A 12,068-nucleotide genomic window follows, 5' to 3' on the forward strand; every position below is an offset into this window, starting at 1 on the left:
TTTTTTTTTTTGTACAGCGTTTTAGACCCAGGATGTAGGACAGCACTTAGAGAGTTTGGTTAGAAGCCAAATCGAGGCCTCCGGGTTGGGGTGAAAGTGGGCACACTGTTTCACGCAGGAGGGGAACTGTGCTTCGCTGACTCAACTCTGCTGTTCCTGCTACTGGTGATCAATAGACACATGTCTTTCTCCCATATGCTTTTCCAACATGGCCGACTTGTCAATTTCCATTATTGCATGAAGTGGAATGAGTTGGGGGTTGCCTGGTATGAACAGCAATGCCTCCTGTCGGAACACTGCCATCAACAAAACTCAACTGAGTGAACCGGCAACCCTACAGCACCAATGTTTTTTATTAAGCTGATAACCACGGATGGATAAATGGTAATGCCTCAAAAATACTTCAGAATGTAGCTGCATTTCAAACAATTTATATCTGTGTTTTTTTATTTTTTATTTCACTGGTCATGAAGAGATGGCAGATGTTTCGCTTAAATAACCCATTTGCAATTAGCTACCCTCGGTGGAGACCACATTTCATACGGTGCAATTCTAAGATTCCTAGAGGCACACTGGTCACTGTTGTAAAATTTCTGTCTTTATCTGCTTTTAGGTTTGAATCTACCCAAAAAGCCCATGGAGCAGGATGTGGAGAGCCCGGCCATCATTAGACAGCCAAAATTGCCAAAATACGCCCGGGATGACTCGCCTAAACAGCTGATAGACCTGGACAGGGCAAAGAGGATCCAGAGGTATGTCCAGAAGGACGGGAAATGCAACGTCCACCATGGAAATGTCCGCGAGACGTACCGATACCTGACGGACATCTTTACCACGTTGGTGGACCTCAAGTGGAGGTTCAACCTCTTCATTTTCGTTTTGGTGTACACTGTCACATGGCTTTTCTTTGGCTTCATGTGGTGGCTTATTGCATACCTTCGGGGTGATTTGGACCATATAGCAGACAACCAGTGGACTCCGTGCGTCAATAATCTCAATGGGTTTGTATCTGCCTTTCTATTCTCCATAGAGACGGAAACCACCATTGGTTATGGTTACAGGGTCATCACTGACAAGTGCCCAGAGGGGATCCTTCTGCTGCTGATTCAGTCAGTGCTCGGCTCGATTGTGAACGCCTTTATGGTGGGCTGCATGTTTGTGAAGATTTCACAGCCCAAAAAGCGAGCAGAGACAATAGTCTTTTCCACCAACGCGGTCATCTCAATGAGGGACGGTCGACTGTGCCTAATGTTCAGAGTCGGGGACCTCCGCAACTCGCACATTGTGGAGGCCTCCATCAGGGCCAAGCTGATCAAGTCCACGCAGACCAAGGAAGGCGAGTTCATCCCCCTGAACCAAACAGATATAAATGTTGGCTACAACACAGGGGATGACAGGCTCTTTCTGGTGTCACCGCTCATTATCTGTCACGAGATCAATCACAACAGTCCATTCTGGGAGATCTCACAAGCACACCTGGCCAAAGAGGAACTGGAGATTGTCGTCATTCTTGAGGGGATGGTGGAGGCCACAGGTATGTAGTCATAAAACTCACACAGACTTTCCTGAGTCCTATATTATAACTTGATTTATGTGCTGCTACAGAAAATAATGTGTATAATGAATTTCAGTCCATAAGTTATGCAATGTCTAGTCAACAATAGCCCACACCTTGAACTCAGAAAAACCCTACGCATGCAAATTGTTTGTGACGATGTATTTTTTGCTATGAGTCGAGCCACATTTTGGATGCTATAGATTCATTATAACAAGGAGTTTTTTTCATTAATTCTGCAGTACATATATTTTACTACCACTGATATAAAATAAGTTATTTCTGCACCAAAGGTTGACGATTTCAAGGAAATACACCCACACACATCTCAAAAGCTGAGCAATTGAAGCCTGTACATTTTGCAGCCTTATGACAGGTCCATCTTGGAAAATTACCTTGTATGTATCATCATATGCGTCATCAGGTTCAGGTGAGGGTGGAGATGTAACGTTTACTGGTACCGGCAGCTTCGAACCCAAAAGCACGACAATGAGACAGACCAAGTTGCAAGGGAGAGGTCAGTTTACTTTAGTCAACAGGCAGGGTCAAACCCGGGAGCTCAGTCACTCAGGCAAACAAATCCGACAAGGGGCAGGCAGGGAATCCAAGGTCCAGAAGACAAGCAAGCCGGATCAAAAACAGGCAGGTCAGGGAAAGAAACGGTACTGAATAATTCTGGAACGCTTGGCAAAACACACAAAACAATCTGGCCGCAAACAAAGGAAGGGGACTGTTATAGATGCTGAGGGACTAATAAAGGAATGAGCTGCAGGTGAGGTGAGGAGGCGGGCGGGGAAGCTAGGGGTAGGTAATGAGGCTGATGCTTGACAAGAGGGAGTGACCGGATCTGAAATGACAGGAGAGTTAGTGACGTGGCATAATAACAAAAACCCGGATGTAGTAAACTCATAATTATGGGAATTCGTGACAGGATGCGTCGTCCATTGGCGAACCGTTGGTAACAGTCATAGGAGCGTAGGAGGGTGGAGCAGGCCTGCATCCAAGTGCGCCAAGACGGCCAGATGAACGCCTGGGCTGAGGGGACGTTGGCCTCCCGTTCCTGCTCGGGGAATAGTGGTGGTTGGTACTAGTCTTGACGATACGTAATTTACGATGAAGTCGTCAACCAGCTATCGACTCCATCGGTCGCTGGTTGACATTGATGACAGACGATTTTTTTCATCCGAGCATTGAAACGGTGTAAGTGCAGTTTACTGTTTTCTGAAACCTGAGCCGAGAGGGAGAGAAGGGAAGAGGGAGAGCGGGAGCAGAGGCTCCCCCGCTCTCTGCTCAGAGCCGTCAAGTAAGCGCTGGTGATTGGCTCTCACTTCCCAACTCTACAGTCCCGTGCAGAGACGTTAAGAGGGGCAGTTGCTCTGAACCTGCTCCGATCTGACTGAGAGATCTGGAAACTCAGATGGAACAGGCAGACTGGGAGCAGAAGACAGGGCCCATCTGAGACAGACAGCATGACAGTGAGCACTCCCAATAAACTGATAGTTAGGAGAATTTGTGACAGGAGGACAAAAATATGCCTCTTCAAAAATGTTAGTAGAGTGCTGACTCTGTTCAGTTTTGGTCTCCGTTCCTGGGAATCAGCGTTGTTCACCAGTGGTTGCTATTTTGCTTCTAATGCACAACATTCAATTAGCGACACTAACCACACTGCTGTTTTCTTCGGGGGGAAGTGAGAAGTTGTATCATGGGAGGTATGTATGTGGAGCTTAATTTTCAACTACACTTTATTTTCTGATATCAGCATTGGCAAGAGAGTAGAAGAAAAGGGTCGGTGAGCTCTGTTCAGGCTCCCCTGCCAGCTCGTTGTCGGGACATCAGCTGGGGCCAATAGGGTTTTGTGGAGGAGATGCAAATCGGATCAGATTTCATTATCAATAGGAAAAGGCAGGTGCAGGTCTGGTTACACAACCAGAAAAGCATGATTATAAACACGCAACAAAGACAAATCTCTAGCTGTTGAAACCAGCAACAAAGACCAGTTCTCACTGTGAATTTAACCGGACAGAGCAATGTCTTTTAACTAGTTATGGTGAATTTTTATTAACTTGGTTATTAATCAGATTTATTTTGTTATTATTTTATACATTTTTTATTTTATATATTTTTTTATTTCTCAAAATGTATTATTATTATAATTATAGAGATAACAATAATAATATTATTATAATTGTTATTATATTTATATGTTATATATGATATTATATGTATTATGTTTTCTTTTACATTTTTATATATGTTATTATCTTAAAGCAACATAAAATATAGTAATGAATCTATTGTGCAGCAGTATCACAATAGATATAATGGGAAGATAATTTCTGTCATACTGCATTCTACTCGTTTATTTAAATGTGAGAAAATGATCTGATATGGTTTTGGGATGGCTCTCCACAATGATGTATTAAACAATGGATGCAGTGGCTAGGCGTGGGTTCCACTGCCATCCATGGGAGCTGTTCAACAGTGCAGCTGCCTCCTCATGTATTTACGCTCAGGTTGCCCTTACAACCTCTATTTACACATAGAGTATTTGTACAATTGTTTATAACAACCATGGCTTGTCAGTGAGAGAAGGGGACATCATAGGCTCATCACTAGACACTCCAGAGTTGGAAAGAAGGAACAACACAAATCCTTTTCTCCCTGAGGTTTTTGAATGGGCCAAAGTGAACCTTATTTTTGTTCATATGTCAAGGGAATGAAAGTCAGTATTTCAAAATAAATATTCCAATCAGTAATCAACAAAAGCTTTAATTGCAGGTGCTGCAGTCCCATTGCCTTGGCTTGCCAAAAATCTGTGAATCCAATTTAAAAACAAAAATGTGGCCGCCCAGAGCCATCGAGATTTGGCGATTTGTGAAACAAGTGAATAAGATATCACTTGATTTTGAAAGGCTTCAAAAATGTACGTTTAACAAGGGGATGCAATTTGAAGTTGATCCAGTGACTTATTGTTCTCAGGACACTGAGTTCAGGAAAGCTGGGTGGCCACTTAATTTCATTGCTTTTTTTTTTTTTTACAAAGCTAATCAGATTTGACAGTTTGCGAATATTTATAACCTTAATAAGGATGTTGAGAGTACACTGTCTGAAACAATTTTTTTTTTCCGAATGCTTGGTTGGAAAGTATGTGAGATCTGTCAGGCATATTATTTCGCCAGAGCTCTTTACAGAATAAAATCATCATAAGAGCAAATTGGATTTGGCCCCATGTGGATCGCAGTCATCTTTGACCCACCATTTGCATAAATTCGCGCCAGACACTGGGAAAGCAGGGGGAAGAGTCATGTAGTCCCGGCGCTCATAGCTTCATTCACGAGTGCCATAAAGCAGCTGTAATTCCGTTGTCCAAGTGTCTTAAGATGTGAGCTAGTTTGGACACTTCTGCAGGAAAGACTGCTAGGCCGTGTTTTAGCATCCTACTTGAATGCACCTTGAGGGATAGTTTTAAAAATAATACTTATATAATACAATCGTCAGAGCTCTGTGAGAGCCGATGAGAGCCAATGGGCTAAGGGAACCCACGGTCCAGGGTGCTAACATGACCCAAGAAGAAGGGTGTGCATTTCAGAAGGCAGCAACTAAGATAAACCAAGCACGAAACCAATTTAAAGGAGATATAAACCAAGTCCAGTTGATAGTGCCCAGAATGAATAGTGGCTCAAAAGCGATTTTATGCAGAAAACTTGACTATACAAATAAGTGATAATAAATAACCTGAATACGGTGTTAGATCTAGGACAATGACTTAAAAGTGCTTAGGTCATTAGGAACAGAATGTGACATACAACGCAGAGATTTATTTCCTGCAGACAAACTCCTCGTAGGCTGTAATAACTTACAACTTAAATACCTGCATATTGACCTTGGACCTTGTACCTTTGACCGTTTGTTTGCTTTCTTTTAAACTCTGATCTTTGAATCAAGAACCCGATGTCTCTTGTGCACCGCAGGTATGACGTGCCAGGCGAGGAGCTCGTACGTGAGCAGGGAGATCAAGTGGGGACACCGCTTCACGCCAGTCCTGACTTTGGAGGACGGCTTCTATGAGGTGGACTACAACAGCTTCCACGACATCTACGAAACCAACACGCCCAGCTGTAGTGCCAAGGAGCTGGCCAACATCACGTCCAGGGCCCGTCTGCCCCTCACATGGTCCCTGGCCAGCAAGCTGAGCCAGCAGGGCCTCCCAGGGACCCAACTGGAGGGTCTGGACAATGAAAAGACAGAGCTGGACACCCAGCAGGACAGACCTGGAGAGCAGACTGAAAGGAATGGGGACATCGCAAACATGGAGAGCGAATCCAAAGTCTAAGGTTGTATTGAAAGAGAGAAGAGGGGTGGGGAGCGGTACGTCAGATGTTTAAACAAGCTCACTGCACCAAGTTTGAGGCCTAATGAAAACTTTACGGAACCCTCAAGTGCATTCTGGAAGCCAAGAATTCCTGCATCAAGAACAGCTTTTTGCTCAGAAACTGTTATTTACTGCCACCCACGAATCAGCCACACATTGGACGACAGCTGCTTGTAAACCTTGCATTTCTCAAATGCATGTTTCCGAAACGTCACCCCTGAAATGAAAACCATTTTTTTATTCAAAGATTCTAGGGGCATTGCATTAATGTTTTTGTACATACAAGACGATGATTTGCGTTGTGTTAATATTGGATGTTTGATACAATTCATATGGATTAGTAGTGTACATATTCCACGCCTTATTTATGGAGCTTTCTCAAATACAGATTTTCAAATAGGTATATACAATATATACGCATGTATAAACATTAACACGAGTAAATCTATTCTGTTCTCTGTATAAATGACAGAAACCTAGGTAGTGATGGATAGAAGAAATGGATCTCTGTAGACCGCATCTATAACATGCTCGTGAAGTGCCACACATTCACAATTTGCTGTCTGCACTGTACGGCCTTTACTTGTCTGTTGCCTACTCTGCACTGTATTTTACTGTATTTTACTGCTGTTACTGCTACTTTATAGGTGTTTGTGAGCACACCGACATATTGAGGTCCCGTGATGATTTAAATGTCTTAGTTCATGTTCTGTAACAAAGACCTTTAAAGAGATTTGTTGATTCATGGAACATCTTCAGTTAAGGGACGAAGGTGAGAAGCCAGACCACACACACCTCTGCCACCTCAGGAGGTCCATGAGGCTCTCCTACCAGCAGGACAATGCCCAAATCAGCTCCAGTAGGAGCCTTCTGAGGACATCCTGATTAGATAGGCCAAACGACATAAACTGGCTCTTCTCCCCTTTCCCAGGGGAGAAGTGGCTCTAGTCGTGGAGTCTCTCGAATTGTTTTGCTTTACATTCTGTCCCAAAGTGTGAAGCTGCAAGCTTTGAGGAAGCCCCACTTCAGCCACTTGAATCACAGATCTTGTTAATTTAGTCATGATCCAAGTTATATTCCCCCGGCTGAGGGTGGGAATGTAGTCTGTCCTGTACACCAAGAGCTTTGTGCAAAAACTCAGCTCTCGGAGTTTGCAACCAATCTCCTTTCACTCCTCATGTCAGGTTATTGTGCAAAGTAAGTTGCCTTAAAAGGATACCCAAGTGTGGCAGCTCCGCCCGCCACACACCACCCGGGTGGCATTTCCAGGGCCCTCCGACACCAAGACACAGGCAATGGAGTTGAAAACACACCAGTTTATTGTAAAGACAAGGCACGCTGCAACAAGCCCGTAGCAGATGGACACATATCATGACAAGGGCTCCTCTCCTGTGGGGGGATGGGGGTTTTACCTGTTGCTCATTGGTTACTCTAACGAGCAACAGGCGTACAACCACACTGATCCTGGCCCCAATTACCTAGACCCAGGATGGGTGTGGCTTCTCAAACCACCCCACCCCCACATCACATCAAGTTTTGGAAAATTTGGGGAAATTGCATTTTTGTCAAGCGCTGCCTCTGAAACTCAACATGTTGGCAACCCCAACTTGAAGCTGTGCTTCACAGCTGATAATCCCTGCACCAAGGAGAGTAGTAAATGGTTATGTGTAAAAATATCTATATTCTAAAGATAGTGGCATTTAAAACAGTCTTGTAAAAATATATATTTTTTTTAGATTTTAGGCTTGAGCTTCAGCTTTTGAGATGTGTGTGGGTGTATTTCCCTAATTTCACAGGAGCTAGGCTAGTTGGTTCCCTCTGCTGCCTTGCATTGAGCTAACATAGTTAGCATGCAGCTGTGCTGGACACACAGAGATAAAATTGGTGTTGACCTTCTTGTCTGAATCTGAGTAAGATAGACAAAAAGCTAATTTTACCAAAAGGGAAATTTGTGAGGCTTAAGAGCAGAGGCATATGATAGGTCAATGAGTGCAGCCTGGATGCAAGTGCAGGGCCCTCCGGGTCCGTCACCAAGGGTTACGGGCCCCTGCCTCTGTATCCCAGGCTTGAAAAATCCCTATCATCTTTTAAATCACTTCTTATTTTATATAAAGGCTTCTTCACAGTATTTGTTTCTTTCTCTTTTGTATATTTATTATGTTTTATTCCTGTTTATTCAGATTTTGTTTATTTGAGTGCTCTTTTATTTCACTTTTGATGCTTTATGTTGAACTTTGATGTATATTTTGTGTTGTAAGGCACTTTGTAACTTTGTTTTTGAAAAGTGCAGTAATATAAATAAAGTTTATTATTTATTATTATTGCCTCAGTGTATTGTACTGTGTACACTTAGAAGCGGTGTTCAGAAACGTGTGTCTGTCATTCTTTCTTGTGAAGTTATTTCTTTACATAGATATTTATTTTTATATCACATCTTATTCGTCTGATCGGATCGAGATTCAACATTCTTTATTTCTCACGTCCAATCATACAAGTACGGGGCAGTAAAATGATGAAATGGAAAATGAATGAGAAAAAAACAATATGCACTGCTGCCTCACAGCAAGAAGGTCCTCCCGCCCCAGGTGGGTTCGATTCCCGCCTGGGGCGCTGTTGGCACCGTGCTCTGGCGTCAGTAAGGACCCCCCCCAAAAACATGCCCACATCATCGTCTGACCAGCGATGGACACTCTTCAACCGGGCACCAAGGATGGGTTAAACGCAGAGGCCTCATTTCATCGGCCACCATCCGAAGCATGTGCATGTGTGTGTGTGTGCATGTGTTGTAGTGTGGTGTGACGATTAAAGATTGTTCTTCTTCTATGTATGTAGTGACCAGGCAATAGGGCACCAACCCCAATATGTCAGACAGAAAAAAAAAGTTTTCATATAATGTCTTCTAAAATATACTCGTTATGCATTTATCAACAACAAGTTTATTCTGTTGGTTTTGTTCACAAACCATTGTTATGAAATGCTCAGTATTTCTCCCTAGCCCCGTTCGAGACTCCATTTAAACCCAAATGAATGCATGAATACTGCATGAAGATACTTGTAATGGAGTGTGTTGAACTTTTCTGCAAGCTTTCTGCAAGTTTCTTCAGCAAGGTTGCTGTCTTTCAGTGTGGCTGGCCTTCTTCAAAGACATGCAATCTATTCCATTCATATAATAATTGTTCAATTTGAAGTCTTTCATTAGTAGGTCAGTACTTTGGATATGGCTGGCTCTTGGCCATGGATTCAAGTTAGCTGTAGTCAACACACCCAGTAAGAGTCAAGTATTGTCAATGTAGACCAATGTATGTTATTATGAGGCTCACAATGAATGATCATTGTATAATTGTAATATAGCCAATACACAGAGTGCAGCCAAACATTCAGAGCAGTAGCTCTGAATGTTTATTAATTCATAAGGTGGCAGCATTTGACAAACATGACTTGCAACAACCAAAAACACGTGCTAATGCAAAAGAGCCTGCTCCAACCTACTCAGACCCATGTTCACTCAGCCCTATGTTCCCTCAATCCCATGTTCCCACAACCTCATGTTCCCACAACCCCATGTTCCCACAACCCCATGTTCCCACAACCGCATGTTCCCACACTCCCATTGCGGTGTGGGGATGGGATGGTTTGAGCAGCCACACCTGACCTGGATCTAGGTGATTGGGTCAGGGTGGCTGCATACCTGTTACACGTTGGTTGGGCTAACGAGCAACAGGTTAAAACCCCCATCCTCACGCACACTCAGGATAGCAGCCCTGTCATGACATGTTCCATTTGCTCCTGGCTAATTCCACCTAGCCTCCTCTCTACATTCAACTGATGTCTACAACCTATTGTCTTCTGTGTCTTTGTGCCAGAGGGCCCTGAAAACGCCACTTGGATGGCATGTGGCAGGCAGAACTGCAACACAAATGTTCCCTACCCCATGTTCCCTCCGCCCCATGTTCCCTCCGCCCCATGGGTAGTCAAACCACTCAAAGTGGTTTAGTCAGCCCAGAACTACTCATTTCCTGCCACATGGATGACGTTGCCTATATCCCTGAACAGGTTAGATTTCAGTTTGCTCAAGCATAGGAAAATGTCCAGCCACCAAACAACTACCATTGCAAGATCTCTCTGCTACGGACACAAAGAAGCCTCGTTGAGGAGCAGTCACTAACTTTACTGATTTTGCCTTTACCTATCTCAGCTTTTGAGATGCCGGAAGATGTATTTCCCTAACTTCACGGGCCCTGGACTAAGTTGTTCCCCCCTGCATTGTTGCACAGTTATTGTGCCGCCCATCTCTGTCTCGGCACTTGGAACACCTTTTCATTGCACACGTGCATGGGAGCTAAACTAGTTATCTTTTCCCCCACAGATGTGGCCTTTTGCTTGGCAGAAACATCATTCAATTTCATCAGCAGTAACGACATCAGAATAAAAATGACATACTGTTGACTTCACTGCTCTCTGCCTGGACTGAGCCATCATCGAGGTGGATCAGAGAGAGATTCGAAGCACACTTCTAAAAATAGGACTTGAATTGCAATCAAGGGAAAACTCCCAATATGGATCAGATGCAATGAAGGACAGAGTTCCCTTTTTTATATGTTATTGATATAGTTACTTGTTTATATTCCTTTTTTGTCTAATTTGGATCTGCATAAATTTAAACGCTGCTTTAGCCATTTTCATGTGGAAATGTTCAAGCAAGACTAAGAATATCAAAATCAGAATCAGAATCAGAACTAGAATAGTCTTTATTGCCAAGTAAGTTTACGCAAACAAGGAATTTGTCTTGGTGTTTGGTGCATACATGAAACATAAATGTAAAACAATAAGTAAAATAGTGGTGAAATATATAAGGCTAAAAAATGAAGGCTGTTTTTTTTTTAAATAAAGCTGTACAGCTGTACAGTTGTACAGAATAGAAATACATTTAAAAGTTTTTTCAAACGGATGATAATGACACATCGACAGAGGCATGTGTTTTTAGCAGTGCATCAGCCCCTTTGTGGAATGAGCCAAAAACATGAATAATCAAGACACCCAATTGCTCTTTAATCATACTTCTAAATAGGCCAAATCCCGGGTGCGAAAGAGCCTCTCAGGAACAGGACAGTGGAGCGAAACAAAGGAATCCACTGAAGCACATGGATGATATACGCTTTTTATTCAGGTGCAATTACTACTGTGAAAAATGTGACTGTATCGATGAGGGTGATCAGCATAATTTTTACATAACTTTATAATGAAATACTACTTTGTGGTGGTTTCAGAAAAATACTTGTTTTTATTTTTGTTTTTTTTGTTTTATTTACCTGTGCTGTCAGCATGCTGGGCATTCAACACAGAGTATTTGTATGCCATTGCATCTAGCACAGAGTTAGTCTGCAAGTGGAGTTCAAGTTCTCAACTTGCAATGCAACTCTTTATTAATTCTTAAATCATCAAGAACTGCTGCAATAACTCTCCTGTGGACCACCTGTAGGATGACAAGAGCACAATTTTTGGTTATAGAGAACCACCACCAACCCCCCTCCTTGGAGAACTATTTATCATCTTTGGGTCTATGGACAACTGATCACTACTCCAAGAGGGGGAGAGTCACCAAGGGTGAGACAAATAAACATAGAAACAAACAACATTGACACAAAACAAAAACATTGGACGACAACATGAATTGAAATACTTGTAATGACGGTGAAATGCTTTCAAAACCCATTTCACACTGGGCCAAAAAGCCAGTAACACCTGCTAACATCTGGCATTTATCAGTCCCAGGTTAAATAACCCTGCAAGACTGCTTTGGGGATCAATTGTTTGTTTTCCTTTGCTTTTAATAAGACACAATGTCTCCCATTTTGAACAAAACCATCCATCCATCCATCCATCCATTTTCCTCCACTTATCCGGGGCCGGGTCGCGGTGGCAACAGACTAAGAAAGGAGCTCCAGGCCCCCTTCTTCCCAGCAACGTTTTCCAGTTCCTCCTTGCGGACCCCGAGGGGTTCCCAGGCGAGCTGGGATATATAATCCCTCCAGTGTGTTCTGGGTCTACCCCGTGGTCTCCTACCAGTTGGATGTGCCCGGAAAACCTCCAAAGGAAGGCGCCCAGGAGGCATCCTGATCAGATGCCCAAAACACCTCAACT

General features: G+C 43.2%; 1 protein-coding gene across 1 annotated transcript; it reads left to right on the plus strand.

Annotated features, from left to right (window-relative positions):
* Positions 1-627: 627 nt before the first annotated feature.
* kcnj6 (potassium inwardly rectifying channel subfamily J member 6) lies at positions 628-5,890 on the plus strand. Its single transcript, XM_080014060.1, has 2 exons — positions 628-1,534; positions 5,527-5,890. The coding sequence occupies exons 1-2, from the start codon at positions 637-639 to the stop codon at positions 5,886-5,888; spliced, it is 1,260 nt and encodes a 419-aa protein (XP_079870186.1). The 5' UTR covers positions 628-636; the 3' UTR covers positions 5,889-5,890.
* Positions 5,891-12,068: the final 6,178 nt, after the last annotated feature.

This window comes from Zeus faber (genome assembly GCF_960531495.2).
Source record: "Zeus faber genome assembly, chromosome: 14".
Lineage (NCBI taxonomy): Eukaryota > Metazoa > Chordata > Actinopteri > Zeiformes > Zeidae > Zeus > Zeus faber.

Excerpts from the sequence above, each read along its gene's own strand:
- kcnj6 (XM_080014060.1), top strand. The coding sequence starts at position 637 with ATGGAGCAGGATGTGGAGAGCCCGGCCATCATTAGACAGCCAAAATTG. Across the intron at positions 1,535-5,526 it reads GGGGATGGTGGAGGCCACAG|GTATGACGTGCCAGGCGAGG; the intron begins GTATGTAGTCAT and ends TGTGCACCGCAG.